The 26,624-nt window shown below is 36.5% G+C and overlaps 1 protein-coding gene across 1 annotated transcript in view; it reads left to right on the plus strand.

Annotated features, from left to right (window-relative positions):
• LOC128656900 (uncharacterized) overlaps positions 1-26,624 on the plus strand; it is a 351,437-nt gene that overhangs the window by 262,037 nt on the left and 62,776 nt on the right. Inside the window, exon 8 of the mRNA XM_053711069.1 lies at positions 1,699-1,770. Coding sequence (XP_053567044.1) covers positions 1,699-1,770 — 72 coding nt within the window. The remainder of the gene's footprint in view (positions 1-1,698; positions 1,771-26,624) is intronic.

Genomic DNA, 26,624 nt, shown 5'->3' on the forward strand with positions numbered 1-26,624 from the left:
ATGGTATGTTCTGTCTGAATCACAAAATATTTTTTTAGGGTTTTCATATCCCTTTAAGTTTTTTTTTTTAATTATACTTTTGTTTACAAAAATGCTTCTATTAAAACTTATAATCTTAACTTCCACCAGTGTAAGTTCAAGAAGAGCGTGAAAAAACAAAGTTGATCATTGGCTTTTTAAGGGACATGAAACCCAAAAATGTTCTTTCATGATTCAGATAGAGAATACAATTTTAAACAACTTTCCAATTTTCTTCTATTATTTAAATTGCGTCCTTCTCTTGTTATCATTTGCTGAAAGTTTTTTCTAGGCAAGTTCATGAGCAGCAGAGAAACTAGGTTCTAGCTGTTGATTGGTGGCTGCATATATATATTCAATGTGATTGGCTCACCCATGTGTTCAGTTAGAAACTAGTAGTGCATTGCTGCTCCTTCAACAAATGATACCAAGAGAATGAAACATATTAGATAATAGAAGTAAATTAGAAAGTTGTTTAAAATTGTATTCTCTATCTGAATCATGACAGAAATTTTTTGGGTTTCATGTACCTTTAAAAGCTGACACTCCCATTGTTTACTTTAAGATAGCATTTTATTCCCCATTGCTTTCTATGGTATTTGCAAGCTCTGAGGTTGCAGATTTGAAGTCATGTCTAGTACGTTGTTTTTCAATGTGAGAACGATTAAGTTGACTGCTTGATATCTTAGAAACGTGGCAGATTGACAAACGCTACTCGCGAAATACATGCAGAGATGAATTAAATTGAACCTTGCAAAATACATGCAGAGATGAATGAAATCAAATCTTGGCGATAAACATTTGATCATGACGAGTTGAACAGCATTTTGAGGTGCTTGACTGCTCAATAACTTTAAAAAGCGAAAAATGAATCTAAAATCACTTGTATAGAAGATGAATTGAAAGTTGAAGTTTTGATAAATGGAGCACTATGTATACAGCCAGTCACAGCGATTTTATACTTTAATGCAGCCTAGATATTGTTATGCTGCACTGCATGCTGGTATCAGGCTAAGTAGGCTTTCATTGGATGTCCCAGGAGTGATGCAGTCCAGTGATACACAGTAAAGTGCCCCATGTGATCACGTCATAAGTAAGAATCCATTATTTGTAAACAATGACTAGTCTCGCCCTTCCCCTGTCCTCACTCTGATCTTTCTTTTTTATCCCTACATTTTATATTCTTACTTTGGCTTTAAAATGGTTAAATATAAAAGTGTCTAAATGTCTCTAGGTAAATACACTGGGGTGTCTATGGTATATACTTTTGTGTAGCAGCATCGGACTCCATGACCTCTATTAAACCTATAGTCCAAACATAGCAAACTTTTAATGTTAAACCAATAATTCCATCCTTGTAGTGTTAGTCCTATATTTGCTATAAAAATAAATAAATCATTTTGTCTATATTTTTATTAGAATTAAATTCATATTTATTGTTATTTTATGTATCCAAATAGGTTATCACATGAAAACCCTGTTTGTTAAATATATACTGTAATATGTATAGGTGCACTTAATAAGAGAGCAGGTCATTGTAGTGAAACCAATACGGAGCAAAAATGCCAGAATTGCCTTTGTTATTAACACATGGAAACTGAGTAAAACCTCTGTCTTTAAGGGGTTAAATATGTTCTTATGCTATTAATGTATTGATTCCTGAATTAATTTGCTTTGCAGGATTCTGAAAAATATCTGTCTCAGAAGCGATACAGCAAGATGCATGATGAAATCAGTCAAATGATCCCAAAAGTAGGTAAAAAAACATAAGCAACTCATAAATGCAACCTTTTGATAGTCACTGTAACAAAATAATTGCAAACATATGAGTATGAGCCAGAAATAAATGTTTTAACCTGGTTTTTTATTTCTTTGACAATCAAAACAGGTGGTATTTTTTATTTAGTCATTTCAGTTGACAGGACACAAAAAAACCTTGTAATTTCAAGACTTAGGGGCCAATTTATCAATGTCTGTCCGACATGATACGCTGTAGCATATTATGTCCGACAGACATTGCTGAATGCCAACAGCATACGCTGTCGGCATTTAACATTGCACAAGCAGTTCAATGCTGCCTCTGGAGATTCACGGCCAATCGGCCGCTAGCACGGGGTGTCAATCAGCAGCGGACCAGTTATGGAGCAGCGGTCTTAAAGGGACAGTCTACACCAGAATTGCTATTGTTTTAAAAGATAGATAATCCCTTTTTTACCCATTCCCTAGTTTTGCATAACCAACACAGTTATATTTACAGGGAGTGCAGAATTATTAGGCAAATTAGTATTTTGACCACATCATCCTCTTTATGCATGTTGTCTTATTCCAAGCTGTATAGGCTCGAAAGCCTACTACCAATTAAGCATATTAGGTGATGTGCATCTCTGTAATGAGAAGGGGTGTGGTCTAATGACATCAACACCCTATATCAGGTGTGCATAATTATTAGGCAACTTCCTTTCCTTTGGCAAAATGGGTCAAAAGAAGGACTTGACAGGCTCAGAAAAGTAAAAAATAGTGAGATATCTTGCAGAGGGATGCAGCACTCTTAAAATTGCAAAGCTTCTGAAGCGTGATCATCGAACAATCAAGCGTTTCATTCAAAATAGTCAACAGGGTCGCAAGAAGCGTGTGGAAAAACCAAGGCGCAAAATAACTGCCCATGAACTGAGAAAAGTCAAGCGTGCAGCTGCCAAGATACCACTTGCCACCAGTTTGGCCATATTTCAGAGCTGCAACATCACTGGAGTGCCCAAAAGCACAAGGTGTGCAATACTCAGAGACATGGCCAAGGTAAGAAAGGCTGAAAGACGACCACCACTGAACAAGACACACAAGCTGAAACGTCAAGACTGGGCCAAGAAATATCTCAAGACTGATTTTTCTAAGGTTTTATGGACTGATGAAATGAGAGTGAGTCTTGATGGGCCAGATGGATGGGCCCGTGGCTGGATTGGTAAAGGGCAGAGAGCTCCAGTCCGACTCAGACTCCAGCAAGGTGGAGGTGGAGTACTGGTTTGGGCTGGTATCATCAAAGATGAGCTTGTGGGGCCTTTTCGGGTTGAGGATGGAGTCAAGCTCAACTCCCAGTCCTACTGCCAGTTTCTGGAAGACACCTTCTTCAAGCAGTGGTACAGGAAGAAGTCTGCATCCTTCAAGAAAAACATGATTTTCATGCAGGACAATGCTCCATCACACGCGTCCAAGTACTCCACAGTGTGGCTGGCAAGAAAGGGTATAAAAGAAGAAAATCTAATGACATGGCCTCCTTGTTCACCTGATCTGAACCCCATTGAGAACCTGTGGTCCATCATCAAATGTGAGATTTACAAGGAGAGAAAACAGTACACCTCTCTGAACAGTGTCTGGGAGGCTGTGGTTGCTGCTTCACGCAATGTTGATGGTGAACAGATCAAAACACTGACAGAATCCATGGATGGCAGGCTTTTGAGTGTCCTTGCAAAGAAAGGTGGCTATATTGGTCACTGATTTGTTTTTGTTTTGTTTTTGAATGTCAGAAATGTATATTTGTGAATGTTGAGATGTTATATTGGTTTCACTGGTAAAAATAAATAATTGAAATGGGTATATATTTGTTTTTTGTTAAGTTGCCTAACAATTATGCACAGTAATAGTCACCTGCACACACAGATATCCCCCTAAAATAGCTAAAACTAAAAACAAACTAAAAACTACTTCCAAAAATATTCAGCTTTGATATTAATGAGTTCTTTTGGTTCATTGAGAACATGGTTGTTGTTCAATAATAAAATTAATCCTCAAAAATACAACTTGCCTAATAATTCTGCACTCCCTGTATATATTTTTTACCTCTGTGATTATCTTGTATCTAAGCCTCTGCAGACTGCCCCTTTATTTCAGTTCTTTGACAGACTTGCAGTTTAGCCAATCAGTGATGGCTCCCAGGTAACTTCACGTGCACGAGCACAGTGTTATCTATATGAAAAACATGAACTAACACCCTCTAGTGGTGAAAAACCTGTTAAAATGCATTCTTAAGAGGCGGCCTTCAAGGTCTAAGAAATTAGCATATGAACCTCCTAGGTTAAGCTTTCAGCTAAGAGTACCAAGAGAACAAAGAAAAATTGGTGATAAAAGTAAATTGGAAAATTGTTTAAAATGACATGCTCTATCTGAATCATGAAAGTTTTTTTTGGACTAGACTGTCCCTTTAAGACCGCTGCTTCACAACTGCTGTTTCCATCAAACCTGTAGGCTTTTGCGGAAACAGGGGCATCAACTCCATTCGGAGCTATATATATATATATGTATGTGTCTGTGTACATATGTATTTATATGTGTATTTATGTATATACAGATATACTTTTTACCCCTGTGATTACCTTGTATCTAGGAACCTTCTTCCAGCCCCCTGATCACATGACTGTGATTGTCTTGCATTTAGCATTGTGTTGTGCTAAATCTTAAATAACCCCCTGTGCCTGAACACAGTGTTATCTATATGGCCCATGTGTACTTTCTGTCTCTTTGTGTTGAAAAGAGATTTAAAAAGCATGTGATAAGAGGCAGCCCTCAAAGGCTTAGAAATTAGCATATGAGTCTACCTATGTTTAGTTTAAACTAAGAATACCAAGAGAAAAAAGCAAATTGGATGATAAAAGTAAATTGGAAAGTTGATTAAAATTAAAAGTCCTATCTGAATAATGAAAGTTTAATTTATACTAGACTGTCCCTTTAAATAAAATATAACTTTTATTTCATTTCTCTTATTAAAAGACCACCAGTGGTTTACTTCATTCATAGATACAGACATTCACCACCTATTCTTAAAATACTTTGCTTCAGCTCTAATAATTGTGCAAGTATTTTTAGTGCAATATTTTCAGATTTTTTTCTTGTTATCATATAACAATTCTCTCCAGAAATTCAAGTATTCTGCAGTGTAGTCTGTCATCAAATAGACAAATTACAAGTAACAAACAGTCCATCAGATGGGGCGAAAAACAGGCATTAGGGACAGTATACACACATTTTCATATAACTGCATATAGTAATAGACACTACTATAATGAAGAATATGCACAGATACTGATCTAAAAATCCAGTATAAAACCTTTTTAAAAACGTACTTAGAAGCTCCCAGTTTAGCACTTTTGATGAGATTAAGCTGGCACACCAAGTGAAAGGGGCTGTGTGCAGAAACCCCACCCTCTCCCTGCGTATGAAAAAAAACGATTAGACAAACAGGAGCCAGTAGGAGTCTGTAAACGCATGTATACATCTGATACTTTGGTGCTTGTTTAGGAGTCGGAAAATCAGCACAATGTTATTAAAAAATAAGCAAAACTAAACATTGTTACAAAAAATAAAACCAAGATGGGCTATATAAATGGATCATCTACAAAATCTAGTGTACAATGTCCCTTTAAGTGAAATAAAGACCTGGTCAATCATAAAGCCCTGAGAAAAGGGTGGTAATATTGTATTATGGCCAAGATAAATGTACCTAGCCGAAGCATATAAACAGCTAAATAAGAAAGAAAATTACAAAACATTATTTGGTAATTCTACACCAGGATATAAAGTTCAATACAATAAATTAATAACAGGTGCTTGGCAAGGAAAAATTATCACCAGTTCAGAAAAGAAACTCTTAATCTATAAAAAAAACAAAACAGCCACAATATAATTCATACCCAAAGTGCATAGAAACATTCATCAACCTCCAGGAAGACCTATCTTTTATGGCAATGATAATCTAACAGAATCTGCGAGTAAATATGTAGATCAAAGACTAAGAGAATATCTATATAGTTTACCATCATATGTAAGAGATACAATAGAAGTATTACATAAACTACAAGATCTACACATATCAAAAGAAATGTGGATTGTCACAGTGGATGTGGAATCCCTTTAAACGAGTATAAAACACACAGGTCCAGATTACGAGGGGAGCGCAAATGTTTGCACACAAGCGATATCGGGTTTTCGTGATCATTTGCGCGCAAGTTAAATTGCGCTGGTATTACAAGTTGAAAGCAAATGTGATCGATTGATTACCATGTCCTCTGGTTAACTGTTTCGCAAAACAAAAAAGTGTCACAAAACACATAAAAAATACATTATTAAGTACAGTTACACTCATAATAATACCATCTATTAAAAAAATAATATTGCATACAAAAGTTATAAGGGCTCAAAGATATGAAATCGCAGGTGTTAGGGGGGAAAAGGCAGGCAAAGGGCTTTAACATTGAGATACATACATATACATCTCTAAAGGTGTGTATATATATATATATATATATATATATATGTGTGTCTATATTTGTGTACATATGTATTTATATGTGTATATATGTATTTATATGTGTACATATGTATTTATATGTGTATATATGTATTTATATGTGTACATTTGTATTTATATGTGTACATATGTATTTATATGTGTATATATGTATTTATATGTGTACATATGTATTTATATGTGTATATATGTATTTATATGTGTACATTTGTATTTGTATGTGTACATATGTATTTATATGTGTATATATGTATTTATATGTGTACATATGTATTTATATGTGTATATATGTATTTATTTGTGTACATTTGTATTTATATGTGTACATATGTATTTATATGTGTATATATGTATTTATATGTGTACATATGTATTTATATGTGTATATATGTATTTACAGACATATATACACATATAAACACATAAATACATATGTAGACATATATATAAGCCCTTTGCAATTAAGTAGATGAAAACATGCAAAAACATTTATGCAATATTCATATTTAATAACGTTTTTAACTATGTATTTACTGTAAATATATCACATTCCAATATTTTGCACATAGAATATGTTCTATGTATTTATAAATAGATATTCCTATATATATCTGTATATTTATACATACATTTATATATCAAAATAACAAGAGTGTTGCATTGAACAATGATACTTTTTTTTTTTGGACTAACTATACATTTATAAGTTGACAAGCTTTCGGAACAATGCCTTCCTTAAAGGGCAACTAAACCCAAAATCTTTCTTTCATGATTCAGATAGAGAATAGAAATTCAAACAACATTACAATGTACTTCTATTATTTATTTTGCTTCATTTTTTAGATATCCTTAGTTGAAGAAAAAGCAATGCACATGGTGAGCCAATTACACAAGGCTTCTATGTGCAGCAACCAATCAGCAGCTACTGAGCATATCTAGATATGCTTTTCAGCAAACAATATCAAGAGAATAAAACAAATTAGATAATAGAAGTAAATTAGAAAGATGTTTAAAATTGCATTATCTTTCTAAATCATGAAAGAAAAAATGTGGGTTTCATGTCCCTTTAAAGCAATTGCTTTAGACTTGAGAAAGGAAGGCATTCTTCCGAAAGCTTGTCAACTTATAAAGTTCACAATATAATTACATATCACTTTAACAAATTCACTTCACTTAAAAGTTCCCCCAGCCACTAAATTATGAGTAAAAATATTTTCATAATTAATACAATTATCAAAAGTAACGCAACACTACTGAAAACAACATCACAATTAATCTTGCTAAACTACAGAATAAAAACGCAAGCACATTTTTCTTAAAAGATTTGTTATTCTTTATTTTTTATTGAAATTTTTTTTATTTAACTTTTATTAGCAACTAAAATTAGCACAAATGTTTCACTACCAAATATATTTTTAGTTCATTGTGTGGAATTATAATAACATTAAACAACCTTTACATTCACCATAAAAATCACATTAGGGTGTGGAACTAATTAAAAATTATACTAATCCAAATTGATGTCTTGAAAATACTAACAGTCATCTATTTATGAAGAGAAACATGAACAATGCATAATATTGCATTATCTACAATACAAATAACAGCCAAGTACAATGGCAACAAAATAACATTTGAGATCATTTAGATAATAAAACAGCAATGTTTCATAATGTTGTAAGTTAACCTAATGTCACGCTAATAGTAACAAAAGATTTGCAATAAAAATCAACATTATAACAGTTTGTTATATTAATATCATAGGAAGCTTCATAAAAATCTTTTTATTCAAACGATCCAATAACAATGATTGGTTGAATAATATCATGTGACTCAATGAAATAATAGTAATCTTACGATTTGAGTAGAAGAATGATTGACAGATCACCTAACCAATAGGAATTTATTTGTAAACCAATGAGTTCGAAGAGGTGGGATAGTATTGCCTTTATATACAGGAATATCATAGCCGCTCCCCACCCCCTCTGCATCAGGGGCTCTCTGACTGGAGCCTGTATCTCCATTTTTAATCGGCTTGTTTCAGCCATATAATGTTTTTCTACAAATAATAATACTGCAATCCAACACTGTTTGGTAATATGACGTTACAAATTGCTAGGCACTAATTAGCTTTAAAATTAAAGTAGCTCCCATATTGTAGGAGTTTACCCATAGGCCTAGGTGCTAATGTATTAAACAAAGCAACTTCTTAGATATAATTGGGAAGTAGAATTTTTTTAAAAAACAGCACTGCATTACATATTGAATCATTATATGATAACAATAAATAATTTTAATAATAGCAATGAAATAAAAGTTATATTTTATTTAAGTTAACTATACTCTAATTAAAAAAGGTGTTAAGGAACTGAAGCTAAATCCTTCCGGTGAAGGAAGACATCCGGAGGCGGAGCTAAGCGCAAGTCACGGAGCGCTTCTCTCTGCAAACCGCCGCACCAGCTCCTTAGGCAAGAGGTACGGTGCCTGGAGCCCTGTGACTGGGGAGAAAAGTGCGGGCCAAGTCAGACTATCTGAGGACGCCTAAGAAGGGCCTGGGAACGCTGCCCTGTTGGGAGAAAAGAAATTCCTGAGGAGGCGATATTGAGGTCTGGGCTTATAACCAAGCAAACTAATGTTCACACTCCTGTAGCTCTCCCTCCCACCGGTGCTGCGAGAGGGAGACAGGAGCGGTTGTTGGGCTGGAGGTCTGCAGTGATAGCCATTGGTTGGAAGGATCCGGCTTTCCCCCCACCCGAACAGAGCCAGTAGTTTGACCGGTCATGTGAGGGGTAAACCAGAAGCAAGACACCGCCCTCAGAGCATAGAGGGTTTAAGGAAGAGAGGACAGCCAGGCTTCAGGGAAAACACCCACCGGAAGGATAAACAAACTGCACAGAAGTAGCTCGTGATTCCCCTGTTCATTTTCTCCCTCCCACCGGTGCTGCGAGAGGGAGACAGGGGTTGGGCAGTTACCGTTGAGGTATTGAGGGAGTAAAGCTTAAGTGCCTGAATCGCCCAGAAAAATTCCCCATACTAAAAGGAGCAAGGGGAGTATACCGGCATGAGAGTTGGAAAAGTACACCTAACAGCAAGTATACTGGCATAAAGTGTTTTCTTTCTTCTGTTATTATCTTTGGGCTGCCTTATGTCGCTGTGCTCTGCTCCCTTGCATGACTTTCCCTGCTTGCTTGCTATGTTTTCACAGGCACTTGCTGCATAAATTTGGCAGTTGCAGAAAACAGAGACTTGGGGTTGAGGCTTGTACAAGTTGTCAGTCTGTAGTTTAAGGCTCTTACTGGAGGTGAAAAGAAGCTGGACATTGTTTTTGAAAATCTTGGGAGTGACAGGGGGGAGACAGATTTGTTTGCTCTCTTCACTCTGCTAAGCTATATCTTTTCTTTTTCACATAAAGCTAAGGATTAATCTGCAGGATGTCGTTTCTCACTTATTAAGCTTTAACTTATCAAGTAACCCCTGACTTATTTAAGCCAAGCCTCTCAAAAGGAATAATAAATAAAAAATAATATATAAAAAAAGTTAATTGGTTCATGATTCAAGGAAAAACAAAAGAGAAGGAAGAGAAGGAGGACAAATAATAAATTAATAAAGGGGTCCTAATGTTGCTTTAAGATTTAAAGCAATTGGCTTAAGGAGAGACTTGATCATCCAACTACTAATCATGCTGACTTTGCTTATTAACCCTTATGAGTAACGTTATCTAACACTGCAACTTGGGTTCTGATTCTGTTGTTTAATTGGGTTTTGATTTCCAGGTTAAGTCATCTCTGAAATGTTCTGAATAGACCTTGCTACCAAATTTAAGTGGTATGAAATGTATGTCATATAGGTTTTACTAGGCTAGGGGATTGCATCTAAATTTAAAGGTGAGAACTTGCTGGAAAAGAATCTGGTAGTATCCACTAAAATCATTAGATAGGTTGCTGTGTATATTATCCCTTGATAGGAACTGTGTACTACTTCAATACTTGATCTGTCTTTAAAAACTGAGATGGTCTTGAACCCTAGTTGTTTTTTTTTCTTTTTTTTTTATCCAGCTAATATTGAAGTTATTGGATAATATTTCACTTCTAGGTTCACTTGTTGCTTACTAGTTATCTCATAAGATGTAATAAGTAGGGAGATGGTAAATCCTCTGTTCAGATAGGATATAAAGCTTTGTACATTTACTTTAATTTTAAGTAATATCAGCAGCTGATTTAAAGGAGAAAGGAGTAATTCTGTTTAGTTAGACATAATAATACCAACTTGTTAGGAATTTTTCATTTTCTGCCTGTATCTGTGGTTACTCTTTATTTGGCTTCTGTAGGCCTGTGTAGCTTTAATTGAGTTTGTGACTTTTTTTTCCCACCAAGGTTGGCAGACACTTTATTACCACTGAACTGGAGTAAGTCTCTCCTAATAATTTTTCTTTTTTCACTCTTTTCACTTACTCACATACACATACTTTTTTTTTTTTCTCTATTTTCTCAAGTCCCCTTCTGGGCATTTTTTTTTTCTTTTTTCCCCTCTTTGTAGTTTTTCTGTGTCCTCTCCCTCACTCCCCTCACTTATATATTATATGGATAAATTTATTAAATCACCTAACCTCACTAAATCCACTTCTCCAGCCATGGCTGGGAAACCCAGAGATAAAAGGAATAAACAGGCTATAGAGACATTAGCTGAAATTCACTCAAATACCATAACGAAAGGTACTGACCAATTTGATCTGCAATCTTTAGTTGAGAGTATTACAGAAGCTCTTTCTCCTAAATTTGAAGGTCTTAGGTCTGAGATAAAACAGGAGCTAACAATGTTGACAAACAAAGTACGACAATTTTCTTCCAGATTTCAAGAGGTGGAACAGAGGGTCTCAGATATTGAGGATAATTGTGAAGAGATGAAAGCTAGGATTGAAGCCAATAGCACCCTGATTTCTAAATTACAATTTAAAATTGAAGACCTGGAGAACCGTTCCAGAAGGAACAACATTAAAATAGTGGGTCTTCCTGAGAAAAAAGGGAATGAAAATTTGGAAGAATTCATTGCAATAACGTTAGCTAAACTTATGGGCATCCCTCCCACTTACCCCAGTATCATTGTGGAACGAGCTCATAGGCTAGGGAGTAGGTTAGAAATGAGCAATAAGGAGCTAAGACCAAGACCGGTACTCGCCAAACTGTTGAACTTCCAGGATAAGGTGACATTATTACAGTTTTATCGAAAATCTCAACCCATTTTTATAGGGGAGAGTAGATTATTTCTCTTCCAGGATTTCTCCTATGAGACTTCCTTAAAGAGAAAGGAAATGTCACCTTTATGCACGAAGTTAATTAATCAAGGTCTACAGGCGACAATGATATATCCAGCTAAATTAAGAGTCACGCATGGGGATAAAGTTCATATGTTTGATAATTATAAGCTGGCTGAGAAATACTTGACAGAAAATAAAATACTACAAGGCTCCCCCAGATAATATTAAAGTCCTGACGTAGTAAAGTCATAGAATTTTTTTTCTTTTCTGTGTTTGTTTTTTTCCTTTTATATATGATTCTTTGCAAAGGTAAATGGGGGAAGGGCAGATTCCCATCACAGACGAAGTGTGTAATCAGGGTTTTTTTTAAAAGAAAATTAGTATTAATATCCATGAGAGAGGGGGGGAAGAGGAGGGGTAGGGGTGAAGCCCTTTTTTTTTTTTTCTTTTTTTTCTCTTTTCCCTTCTCTTTTTTTTTATTAGTTAATAAATATGGCTGATAATATAAGTTATATGAATATAATTTCATGGAATATAGGTGGCTTCAACTCCCCGGTGAAGAGGAAAACAGTATTATCACATCTTAAAAAGCTGGATTGTTCCATAGCATTCCTACAAGAAACTCACCTGAGTTTAAAAGAGTCAGCTAAATTAAAATTTTCTTGGGTGGGGGAGGTAGTGGCATCTCCAGGCGAAAATAAACGGAAAGGGGTAGTCATTCTCTTAGCGAAAAAAATCAAAACTCAAATATTACAAATATTTACGGACCCAGATGGCCGCTATGTCTTATTGAAAGTTAAAATAGGTAATTCAGTTTACACACTTTGTAATGTATATGCACCAAATACCCTGTCTCCAAGCTTTTGGGATAATCTCCAATTGAGGATTTTACAATGTGCTGAGGGCTATGTGATTATGGGAGGAGATTTTAATATGGCCCCGCAATTTCCGCTTGATAGACAAAGGAAAAAAATACAGATAGTTAAAACTAAAAGAGATGCTATGGAGTCAAAATTTTTTAGGAAAATTATGTCCAATTTGGCTCTTAGAGATATATGGCGGGTGACGAATCCTGATGTACAGGAATATACATGTCTTTCAAAGGCACATCAATCCTTATCAAGGATTGATTTGTTTTTGGTAAACGATAAGGTGGCGAGTCTGAAAAATAAGGTCAACATATATCCTATTTCCATATCAGATCATGCCCCCATATCTCTTTCAATACCCGCGCCAACTCCTAGGCATGCTCCATCACGCTTTTGGTTTCCTAAATATTTGACAAATGATATAAAATTTAAAGATTTTCTTAGGAAAAAATTTGATGAATTTGTATCCTTTAATAGAGAATATATAAACAAACCATTAGTTTTTTGGGAAACAGCAAAAGCGGTGTTAAGAGGAGAAATCACTTCCTATGTAATAATATTAAGAAAGAAAACAAAAAAAAGAGAACAGGAGGTCTTAAAATTTCTTACCAATGCATATAATCAATATCTCTTAAATAAATCCCCCGAGAACTGGGATAATTATAATAGAGCAAAAAAAGAGAGGGATACATTATTAATTTATAAATCCACTCAAGATGAGATTAGGCAACAAGCCAAATTTTATAAATATGGGAATAAATCCGGTAAATTATTGGCAGCATTAGTTAAGAATGACAGGAGCTCTACAGTCATCGGGCATATACAAGATGAAGGAATAGTGGCTACATCTTCTGAGGAGATACTTGAAGTATTTACTAAGTATTATAATAATCTATATGCATTCCATGAATCTAATCTACAGCATAGAGAAGAATTTTGGGGAAAAATTACAAACCCAGTTATCTCGCCCGAAGCAAGCTCTGATATAAATGCGCTGATAACGGATAGCGAAATAGATATAGCTATTAAAAAATTAGAAAATAATAAAGCTCCAGGCCCAGACGCTGTCCCCAATGAATTCTACAAGATCCTAGGCCCAAATATCTCTCCCTATCTTAAGAACTTATATAACTTTCTTTATAAGGAGAATAAACCAATTCCCTCTAGTTTTGCTGCCTCTTTAACAATGTTGATCCTGAAGCCAGGGAAGGACCCAACTAAAAAAGAATCCTATCGCCCCATAGCTTTATTAAACGCGGATTATAAACTGCTTACTACTTTGCTTGCTAATCGGCTGCAAAGAGTTTTACCAACTATAATACATGAAGATCAGGCTGGTTTCATGTTTAAAAGAAACTCGGCAGCCAAAATAAGAGAAATATTTCTGGTGATAGATTATTATAATAATAATAAGGAAGTCTCTAAACAACATATTAGTAAAGTGGAAGATTCAGCGCTTATTTCAATTGATGCCGAAAAGGTGTTTGATTCAATTCATTATGATCACTTAATTTTCTCTTTGATTAAGTTTGGATTTAGAGATAATTTTGTTAATTTCATACGTAATCTTTATGATTATCCTGTCACAAAAATAATAGTAAATAATAATCTTTCACCAGATATTCGTCTTAGAAGGGGCACTCGGCAAGGCTGCCCGTTATCACCGTTCTTATTTAACATTTCGATTGAACCTTTGGCGATAATGGTCCGTAATCAAATAGAGGGCATCAGGATAGGGAGGAAAGAAATGATAATTACTCTTTATGCCGATGATATACTTATTTATGTATCTAATGTTAGGCAAAATATTACTAAACTCCTTTCAATTATAGAAGTATATGGGTCTTTCTCTGGTTACAGGGTCAATATCTCAAAATCAGAGATTTTTTGGATCACGGAAAAAGGTAATGATAGGACTGACTTACCCTTTAAATTGGCATCCCATTGTTTCAAATACCTCGGAATAGTTATATCTAGACATCCCAAGACTTGGTATGATTTAAATATATCCCCTTTATTTGATAAGATAATAGAATCTTTGAAGAACTGGCAAAATTTTCCCTTATCTATCTCGGGACGCATAGCTTTATTCAAAATGATACTCTTGCCAAAGATTCTGTATGCCCTTCAAAATACTCCAGTGATGTTGAGAGGAAAGGATGTGAGAGATTTGAATACATCAATTCGAAGGTTCATATGGCAGGGCAAGAAATCTAGAATATCTTTTAAAAAGATTTGCGCTGCTAGAAGATTTGGAGGTTTGGCGCTTCCTGACATCCGTTTCTATAATTTGACATTCCTAGCCAGGATAGTTTTGGACTGGTTAGTATGTGCAAGTTATGTTACTAACAATATTCTTGAGCAGAATATAGTCTTCCCTTTTCTACCAGTATCACTAATTCATTGTGAGTCTAGTAAATGTCCTAGGATAATCAAGCAAATGAAATCTATTTATGTTCCTATTTTAGCCTGGCGGAAAATTATTAGCTTACTAGGGCTTAAAACTAATATCTCTAGATATCAAACGATCCTGGGAAATCCAGAATTTCAAGAGGGCTCCCAATCAAAAGTCTTTCAGATCTGGAGGGACCTAGGGCTTAGTAGGATTGTCCAGCTATTGGATGTTGAGAATTCCACAATCAAGACATTTAGTAATTTAAAGCAAGAATTTAACCTAGACAATAAAGATTTCTATGCCTATTTACAAATTAGACATTATGCTAATAGACTTATGAAAAATTTTGAGCTGAACTGGAGTTGGGGAGAAGTCGAGAACTGGATTACCATGGCCAAAAACGGGCTCTTTTCAATTTCTGTAGGTTATCAAATAATACTCTCTAGATCAAATGACCTTAATTTAAGAGAAATATCTCAAAATGGGGCAAATTAACTCCGGGGATAGAGATAAGTATCTCACATATAAAAAGATCACTAGATCTGGTAGCCCAAAGTACACTATCCTCTACTTGGATTGAATCTCATGTGAAGCTCCTATACAGAAGTTACTATACTCCAGAGAAAGGGTATAAGTGGGGTAACCTATCATTTAAGGCTTGCCCTAAATGTTCTTATTTAGGGGCTAATTTGGTTCATATGATTTGGAATTGCCCTAAGATAAATCAGATCTGGCAGAAGGTGGCGTTCTGGGTCTCTAAGTCTCTAAGACAAATAGTATGTCTGTGGGACGATGAGCAATACCCACAACATAGGAAGATAATTAATGCAATCATTTTGGCAGTTAGAAGTCTAATATTCAGAAAATGGAAGATAAAGGATGTCCCTAGCATAGTAGAAGTAAAAAATTATCTGAAAAAACAATATATACTTGAACAATATAATGTTGATTTGAATAGTGACCAAGATATTCGTTTTTTTTTAATAAGTGGTCTATATTTATTAAAAGCTTCCCAGTCAATGAGAGAGAACACCTTGGGCGCGATCCAATATAGATCGCAGTTTGCGGCGCAAGCGAGGGAACCGGCGTCGCCCGCAGTTTCAGCTCGCAACTCGAGCTATCCCATATAAGTCGCCGTCAGATGCTAACGTGCCGTAAGTCTGACAAACCAGCGCTGTCCAGAAATCTGCGCAAGTACAAATTTCTGGCGTCGCCAGTGACTTGCGCCACGTTAGAAACTGCCGGCGCCTATAAAACCTGACTAAAGTCTAAAACACCGCACTGTCTAACACGCCTCCCTAACATAGCCCGACAAGTCTAACACGCCTCCCTAACATAGCCCGACACGTCTAACCCTCTATCCGCTATCCCCCCTCACTAGCCTAACAATAAAAAAGCTATTAACCCCTAAACCGCCGCTCCCGTACCCCGCCGCAACCTAATAAAGTTATTAACCCCTAAACCGCCGCTCCCGTACCCCGCCGCCAGCTATATTATATCTATAACCCCCCAAAGTGAGCCCCTAACACCGCCGCCATCTATATTAAAATTATTAACCCCTAATGTAAGCCCCTTACACCGCCGCCATCTCTATTAAAATGATTAACCCCTAATTTAATCTACCTACCCCGCCGCCAGCTATATTATCTATATTAACCCTAAGTATATTATAGTTAATATAGGTATTACATTATATATATTAACTATATTAACCCTAATTATATTAGGGTTAATATAGTTAATATAGTTACTATAGTATTTATATTAACTATATTAACTCTATCTAACCCTAACACCCCTAACTAAATTTATATTAAATTAATCTAATTCATTTATAAACTAAAATATTCCTATTTAAATCTAAATACTTACCTATAAAATAAACCCTAAGATAGCTACAATATAATTAATAATTACATTGTAGCTATGTTAGGGTTAATATTTATTTTACAGGTAAATTGTTAATTATTTTAACTAGGTATAATAGCTATTAAATAGTTATTAACTATTTAATATCTACCTAGTTAAAATAATTACCCAATTACCTGTAAAATAAATCCTAACCTAAGTTACAAATACACCTACACTATCAATAAATTTTATAAACTACAAACATCTATCTAAAAATACAATTAAATTAACTAAACTAAATTACAAAAAAAAAAAAACACTAAATTACAAAAAATAAAAAAAAGATTACAAGATTTTTAAGCTAATTTCACCTATTCTAAGCCCCCTAATAAAATAATAAACCCCCAAAATAAAAAAAATTCCCTGCCCTATTCTAAATTAAACAAATTTCAAAGCTCTTTACCTTACCAGCCCTTAAAAGGGCCTTTTGTGGGGCATGCCCCAAAGAATTCAGCTCTTTTGCATACAAATACAATCCCCCCCCCCATTACAACCCACCACCCACATACCCCTATTCTAAAACCACCCAAACCCCCCTTAAAAAAGCCTAACACTACCCCCCTGAAGATCTCCCTACCTTGTCTTCACCACACCGGGCCGAACTCCTGATCCGATCCGGGCGATGTCTTCCTCCAAGCGGCAAAGAAGAATTCTTCCTCTGGCGATGTCTTCCTCCAAGCGGCAAAGAAGAATTCTTCCTCCGGCGACGTCTTCCTCCAAGCGGCGGCAAAGTCTTCATTCTTCCGGCGGCATCTTCAATCTTCTTTCTTCGCTCCGCCGCCGCGGAGCATCCATCCCGGCCGACTGCTGTACTACGAATGAGGTACCTTTAAATGACGTCATCCAAGATAGCGTCCGCCGAATTCCGATTGGCTGATAGGATTCTATCAGCCAATCGGAATTAAGTTAGAAAAATCTGATTGGCTGATTGAATCAGCCAATCAGATTCAAGTTCAATCCGATTGGCTGATCCAATCAGCCAATCAGATTGAGCTCGCATTCTATTGGCTGTTCCGATCAGCCAATAGAATGCGAGCTCAATCTGATTGGCTGTTCGGATCAGCCAATCGGATTGAACTTGAATCTGATTGGCTGATTCAATCAGCCAATCAGATTTTTCTAACTTAATTCCGATTGGCTGATAGAATCCTATCAGCCAATCGGAATTCGGCGGACGCCATCTTGGATGACGTCATTTAAAGGTACCTCATTCATAGTACAGCAGTCGGCCGGGATGGATGCTCCGCGGCGGCGGAGCGAAGAAAGAAGATTGAAGATGCCGCCGGAAGAATGAAGACTTTGCTGCCGCTTGGAGGAAGACGTCGCCGGAGGAAGAATTCTTCTTTGCCGCTTGGAGGAAGACATCGCCGGAGGAAGATTCTTCTTTGCCGCTTGGAGGAAGACATCGCCCGGATCGGATCAGGAGTTCGGCCCGGTGTGGTGAAGACAAGGTAGGGAGATCTTCAGGGGGTAGTGTTAGGCTTTTTTAAGGGGGGTTTGGGTGGTTTTAGAATAGGGGTATGTGGGTGGTGGGTTGTAATGGGGGGGGGATTGTATTTGTATGCAAAAGAGCTGAATTCTTTGGGGCATGCCCCACAAAAGGCCCTTTTAAGGGCTGGTAAGGTAAAGAGCTTTGAAATTTGTTTAATTTAGAATAGGGCAGGGAATTTTTTTTATTTTGGGGGTTTATTATTTTATTAGGGGGCTTAGAATAGGTGTAATTAGCTTGAAAATCTTGTAATCTTTTTTTTATTTTTTGTAATTTAGTGTTTTTTTTTTTGTAATTTAGTTTAGTTAATTTAATTGTATTTTTAGATAGATGTTTGTAGTTTATTAAATTTATTGATAGTGTAGGTGTATTTGTAACTTAGGTTAGGATTTATTTTACAGGTAATTGGGTAATTATTTTAACTAGGTAGATATTAAATAGTTAATAACTATTTAATAGCTATTATACCTAGTTAAAATAATTAACAATTTACCTGTAAAATAAATATTAACCCTAACATAGCTACAATGTAATTATTAATTATATTGTAGCTATCTTAGGGTTTATTTTATAGGTAAGTATTTAGATTTAAATAGGAATATTTTAGTTTATAAATGAATTAGATTAATTTAATATAAATTTAGTTAGGGGTGTTAGGGTTAGATAGAGTTAATATAGTTAATATAAATACTATAGTAACTATATTAACTATATTAACCCTAATATAATTAGGGTTAATATAGTTAATATATATAATGTAATACCTATATTAACTATAATATACTTAGGGTTAATATAGATAATATAGCTGGCGGCGGGGTAGGTAGATTAAATTAGGGGTTAATCATTTTAATAGAGATGGCGGCTGTGTAAGGGGCTTACATTAGGGGTTAATAATATTAATATAGCTGGCGGCGGTATAGGGGGATTAGATTAGGGGTTAATAATTTTTATATAGGTGGCGGCGGTGTAAGGGGTCAGATTAGGGGATAGATAAGGTAGATGACAGTGGTGTAAGGGGTTCTAATTAGGGGATAGATAAGGTAGATGGCGGTGGTTTGAGGGGCTCACAGTAGGGGGTTAGTTTATGTAGATGGCGGCGGGGTCCGGGAGCGGCGGTTTAGGGGTTAATAACTTTATTAGGGATTTCGGGGGGGGGGGGGATCGCGGTTGACAGGTAGATAGACATTGCGCATGCGTTAGGTGTTAGGTTTATTTTAGAAGATCGCGGTTGACAGGGAGATAGACATTGCGCATGCGTTAGGTGTTAGGTTTATTTTCTAGTTAGTTTAGGGAGTTACGGGGCTCCAATAGTCAGCGTAAGGCTTCTTACGGCTGCTTTTTGTGGCGAGGTGAAAATGGAGTAAGTTTTCTCCATTTTCGCCACGTAAGTCCTTACGCTGCATATTGGATACCAAACTGCGCTGGTTTGGTATACCTGCCTATGGCCCAAAAAACTACGGGCGACGGCAGAAATATACGCGCGTAACTTCTAGGTTACGCCGTATATGTGATACCAAATCAGCGTAAATATTGGCGTTGCCGGCTTTTGCGGGCGACGATTTTTATCGGATCGACCCCCTTATCTTCCCCTTCAGAAACACAGAGATAATTTTACTAGGGATTTGGTAACCAGATTGTTTAGACAGGAGGTTTTTTTTTTTTTTTTTTCCTCTCCTTTCTTCCCCCTCTCTCCCCTTGACAGAGCATAGGTGTAAGATAGAGGCCTAAACCAGGGGCCTATATGTAATATTGTTGTATTATGACTGAGGGATAAAACTGTGGAATAATATATAGGCAGATTAAAATCCCAACTCTGAAGTACAGGTATATAGAACATTTCCATAGTTTGATGGTTATTGATGATCTTAATTTTAATTTAATTTGTTGACGTGATTATTCTGCAAGTTTAAGTTAACTTTTATTACGGAAAAGTATTTATTTATTTTTTTTCCTCTTTTATGGTGCACCCTGCGAGGTGCGAAATTGTTATGCTATGTTATGTATGTACTCTCAGTTGGATATAAATAAAAATATAAAAAAAAAGGTGTTAAGACTAATTTATAGTCATTCTCTATTTACTTAGTGTATCAAAGTAAATCTTTAGTTGTATTCCCCACTCTAGTTGAGGATTATATTTTGTTTATTTAATTAACATTTAATCACTTTCAATTTTTTTTTTTACAAGTGTACACATATAAACACATAAATACATATGTACTTTGCAGTTAAGTACCTAAAAATATGAAGAAAAAAAATCATGTATGCAATATTCATATTTAATAAAGTGTTTAACTGTGTATTTACTGTAAATATTTCTAATTTCAATGTTCTTCACATAGGGGAATATGTTCTAAGTATTTCTAAATAAATATTCCTATATATCTGTAAATATCTATACCTATATATAATCCTATAATATAAAAGGCCAAGTGTGTTTGTCCGAAGCTGTCATGCGCAGTAGAGACAGCACGAGGACAAACACACCTGGCCTTAGAGTCCCTACCTGATCTGCGGTGCGGACAGAAGTGGGTGTGGCCGGGCGTGGTCGGCATGAAGGGGCGTGGCAAGGCATGAAGGGATGGGGCCCGGCGCGGTAGCGGTCGCGCACGCGAGATAGAGGGGAGAGAGATAGAGAGGGGGAGAGATAGAAAGAGGGGGAGAGAACAAAAGAGATGGGAAAGAGCTAAAGATAGGATAAGAGAGGGGGAGAGAGAAAATAAGAGGGGGAAAGAGAGAGAGCAAAAGAAAAGGGGGAGAGAGAGGGGGGGGAGAAAGAGAAGGGGAGAGAGGAGAGGGGAGAGGAGAGAGAGAGGGGAGAGGAGAGAGGGAAGAGAGAGAGAGAGAGAGAGAGAGAGAAAGAAAGAAAGAGAGTGATAGAGAGAGAGAGTGTAAAAGAGAGGGGGGAGAGATAGAGCAAAAGAGAGGGGGGAGAGAGAGAGCAAAAGAGAGGGGGGGAGAGAGAGAGCAAAAGAGAGGGGGGAGAGAGAGAGAGCAAAAGAGAGGGGGGGAGGGAAAGAGCGCAAAAGAGAGGGGGGGAGAGAGCGCAAAAGAGAGGGGGAGAGAGAGAGTGCAAAAGAGAGGGGAGAGAGAGAGCGCAAAAGAGAGGGGAGAGAGAGAGAGCGCAAAAGAGAGGGGGAGAGAGAGCGCGCAAAAGAGAGGGGGAGAGAGAGAGCGTGCAAAATAGAGGGGGAGAGAGAGAGAGCGCAAAAGAGAGGGGGAGAGAGAGCTCAAAAGAGAGGGGGAGATAGAGAGCGCAAAAGAGAGGGGGAGAGAGAGAGCGCAAAAGAGAGGGGGAGAGAGCGCAAAAGAGATGGGGGAGAGAGAGAGCGCAAAAGAGAGGGGGGAAAGAGAGAGCGCAAAAGAGAGGGAGGAGAGAGAGAGCTCAAAAGAGAGGGGGAGAGAGTGCAAAAGAGAGGGGGAGAGAGCGCAAAAGAGAGGGGAGGGAGAGAGCGCAAGGGGTGGGACCGCTGTACTGCAAAAAATGGCCCGTGTGAATGGGCTTTAGGACTAGTCATGTATATATTTAAACAATTTTCCAATTTGCTTCTGTTATCTAAATTGTTTTGTCTCTTGGAATCCTTTGTTGAAAAGCATATCTAGATAGGCTCAGTAGCTAACAGCTAGCTGGTGATTGGTGACTGCACATTTATGCATCCTTTCATTGGCTTACTGATGTGTTCAGCTAGCTCCCAGTAGTGCATTGGTGCTCCTTCAAGAATGAATACCAAGAGAGTTAAACAAAATTGATAATAGAACTTGGAAAGTTGCTTACAAATGGATGCTGTGGGGCCGAATTATCAAAGTGCGAGCGGACATAGATAAATGCCGACAGCGTATTTCTCGTGAAATGCTTGTGCAATGCCGCCCACTGCACATCATCTTAAGACCGCTGCTTCTTAACTCCCGTTTCCGGCGAGCTTGAAGGCTTGCGCGGAAACAGATGCATATGGATGCATTCGGGCTTTGATAAATCGGCCTCTGTATCTGAATCTTGAAATAAAAATGTTGGGTTTCATCTCCCTTTAAATGTGACCAGCATGTAAAAACTGCAAAGCAACTCAGCACAGGGGTGGAAATGGCTCAGGAGTTAAGGGGTTAAAGAGACATTTTACTCAAACAGTCTCTCCACTATAATGTGTTCAAAATGGTATATTCATTGTTTGTAAATAGCTCCTTTACCTTTATTTTGTTATTTTGCCTTTTGTATCCCCACCTATACTAAAAATATAAGTACCAAAAATGTTCTATGTAGAAAAGCTATGTAAACAGGAAGTAATAGCACTAATTAATCACCCAGTAGGGGTAAGGAGAGAAATATATTTTTTTCTAGGTGATTCTAGGTGATTGTTCTTGATTCAGCCATCCAGACATAATTAGAATTGAATTACCTAACATAGATCACATTAGCAGGAACACTTTACTTGCAGGCTCAGCCCTTTGCTATGGACATGCCCAGAAAACCAATTTTTTTTTTCAAATACAAATATAAACATGAAGGAACAATGTAATTTAGTACTCTGCAGTAGGTATAAGAAGTTATTTGGAACATCCTAATGGAAACAGATTTAAAGTACAGTTTCCCTTTGAAGTTGACTTAAAATATTACAATATTAAGGATTCAGCATCTTACCTGAAAATAACATATATTTTTTAAAATAAATGTATTTGTAGCAAAACTTTAAAAACAAAAAGCTATCCTTGTAGTGTATTACGAAGAAAGTGACTATACAGTATATACACATTAACCTATTTAGTTTTAGGGGTTTAGTATTGAGCGTTAACATGCCTATAAGTAAAGATTTTACACGCGCGGGTTAGCGTGCATTTTACAATTTGAAAGTAAAATGTTTGCACGCGAATGAAACCCAACGTGCGCTAACTTCAGGACTTCAGATATTGCAACTTTGATAACTTTCTCCCCATAGACTTTGATGAAGAGCACAGAAAAAAAATAACACTTATCGCTCGCACACTAACCTGACAGGAGTTATTAATATTTCACATTCCAATTTTCTTCACATACAATAATTTATTTTTTTAAATAGATATAGGTATAGGTATAGATATATATTTTAAATTAACATTATCAGAAAGACATAGAATTTTTTAAAAATAAAAGGAACATTTTTTCTATGTGAAGAACATAGCAATGTAAAATATGCTATTATCTTAAAGGGACACTGAACCCAATTTTTTTCTTTCGTGATTCGGATAGAGCATGCAATTTTAAGCAACTTTCTACTTTACTCCTATTATCAAATTTTCTTTATTCTCTTGGTATCTTTATTTGAAATGCAAGAATGTAAGTTTAGATGCCGGCCCATTTTTGGTGAACAACCTAGGTTGTCCTTGCTGATTGGTGGATAAATTCATCCACCAATCAAAAACTGCTGTCCAGAGTACTGAACAAAGAAAAAAGCTTAGATGCCTTCTTTTTCAAATAAAGATAGCAAGGGAACGAAGAAAAAATTATAATAGGAGTAAATTAGAAAGTTGCTTAAAATTGCAAGCTCTATCTGAATCAGAAAGAAAAATTTGGGTTCAGTGTCCCTTTAAGGCACGTTATGTAAATATTACGTAGAAAATATTAACCCCTTAACGACCAGCTCCGTACCCTGTACAACGCTGGTTATTATGCCCTTAAGGACCAGCAACGTACCCTGTAAGTTGCTGCAGTCCTGGGCTTCTCTCTGCTGTGATCTCACTCAACAGAGTAAAATTGCGCTATTTCTGCATGCCCCACGAGTGGGGCACTGCAGAAATAGACTTGCAGAGTTGTCGATGCAGAGAGGGCACTCTGTGGCCCTCTCTTTCTTTTGCACAGCGGTGGTGCCGATCGTTGGCAAGTGGGAGCGTAATGAGGAAGGCGAGTGGGTGGCCCATCGCTGGAGGAGGTGGGAGTGGGTGAGACTGCTCGGCCACGCTACAGGGACATAAAAAAATATTTCAAAAAATATATGCGTCATTGAGGGAAAAGGAGGGCCAATGAGGGGGATCCCATGTGGGATCCGTTAACAGAAAGAAATCTGGGAGTGGGAGGGGATAGTGTATTGAGGGGGGGCAGCTACACTACAGAAAAAAATGGGACTTTTATATATTTTATTTTTTTTTAAATTGTCAATTTTGCAGCAAACTGGGTACTGGCAGACAGCTGCAAGTACCTAAAATGGTGGCAAATAGGTAGAGGGGGGAGGGTTAGAGAGCTTTTTTGGGGGGGGGATCAGGGAGGTTAGGTGGGAACCTACACTGCAGCAAATATATTTAAAAAATATATATATATATATATTTAAAAAAAAGGCTTTTATTTTCAGACTGGCAGACTTTCTGCCAGTACTTAGGATGGCAATGACAATTGTTATATCTATACATATATATCTATATGAATTTATAAAGGTATAGATATATACAGAAATATATATATTATTATTATTATTATCGGTTATTTGTAGAGCACCAACAGATTCTGCAGCGCTAATATATAGGAATATCAATTTAAAAATACAAAGAACATTTTCTCTATATAAAGAACATTGGAATGTTAAATATTTACAGTAAATACACAGTAAAACACATTATTAAATATTATTATAGGAAAAAATATATATATATAACGCGAGCAAGTTAGCGTAACTGAAGACCTCGGGACGATTTATTAAAGTGTGGACGGACATGATACGATGTAGAGTATCATGTCCGCCGCACATCGATAAATGCCGACAGCATACGCTTTTGGCATTTATCATTGCACAAGCAGTTCTTGTGAACTGCTTGTGCAATGCCGCCCCCTGCAGATTCCCGGCCAATCGTATGGGATCAGGCGGATTGAAGACTGCAGCTTTAGAGGCAGCGGATCAGTTATGGAGTAGCGGTCTTTAGACCGCTGCTTCATAACTACTGTTTCCGGCGAGCCTGAAGGCTCGCACGGAAACAGGGGCATCAAACTCCATTTAGAGCTTGATAATTCGCCCCCCTTGTGTAAAAGGTTAGGGATGAAATAAAAGTTACTCCCAAACACAACATAAATACATTAAAATAAACAGTTACACTCATATACACACTCTGATAAAAAAATAATAATTATAAATATATTAATAAAAAATATTTATAAGGGTTCAAATATATATAATTATAGCCCTTTGCAGTCAAAATCATAGCCATATACTTTTGAACCCTTATAAATATTTTTCACGCTAACATGACTCGCGTTAAATTCGATTGCGCTCAAGCAAACACATTTACTTTTAACTTGTAACATGATATTTTAATATCACACACGCACTAACGTTAGCACGCCACTTGTAATCTAGGTCTAAATGTTAAAATAGCGAATTAAAACTTTCCAAACTAAAATTCAAACTTTTACAACCAATAATACATTTGTGTGTGTGAAAAACATTTTAAATAGTTTTTTTGATTTTTTTTTTTCAATTCTGTGTGGTGGGGAAGTTTCATTTTTGAATGCCCATGCTTTTTAAACTTTAATTGTGAACTCATACTCTGGCATTGAACTTTTTTGCCACTTAATTTTATGAGTGTGTTGTGTGTGCAGTGACACTTAGGGTGCTGTGTGCGCAGTGTTAATTACAGTAATTACTATTAATATAAGGGGTTTTTTCTCACCTAAAGCTCTCTTGTCTGGTGAAATACTATTATATGCATCATCATTATCACGTGGCCCCCCATGGATTGTTTTAAAGGCAATTTTTACATTGTGAACTGTGCATTTCATTAGGCATAGTTCACTAATAGGGCTCCATACCAAGCAGCTATTGCTGTTTCAGAGGCTCGCTTGAAATGATAGTTAAGTAGCAGCGGTCTTAAAAACTGCGGCCCCTTAACTTGTCCGCCACCTTTTAGATCATGATGATTGACAGCCCCTGCAATTACATTCTGCATTTAATCACCCTACGCAACTTTGTATCATCTGCAAAAAATAGAGAAGTTGCTATTTAATCCTAAATATATATTTTTCTTAAAACAGGGCCCTGTACTTTTCCCTGGGGCACTCTTCTAATTACAGTTGTCCAATCTGAGTATGATCCATTTACTAATACTTGTTACTTCCTGTCTTTTATCTAGTTATTTATCCATGAGCTAACATTTTCAACTATTCCCTGTCTCTTAATTTTGTACATTAATCTCTCATTATTAATCAAAAAACATTAGCTATATTGTATTAAATGACATTTAGTTTATCAACCTTGGAAGGATGAAAGGCCCTGGCCAACATAAAACTTGTATTGTATGTAACGCAGTTGGCTACTTGTCCTTGTTCATTGTGGCAAATAAAGTTGTGCTAGTACCTCACTTATGAGACTAACATGCCATCATACCTTGGTCAAAATGGCGAAATCATAATTGCCAGATATTTCTTAACTGTATTATATTTA

This window comes from Bombina bombina, chromosome 4, assembly GCF_027579735.1.
Source record: "Bombina bombina isolate aBomBom1 chromosome 4, aBomBom1.pri, whole genome shotgun sequence".
Lineage (NCBI taxonomy): Eukaryota > Metazoa > Chordata > Amphibia > Anura > Bombinatoridae > Bombina > Bombina bombina.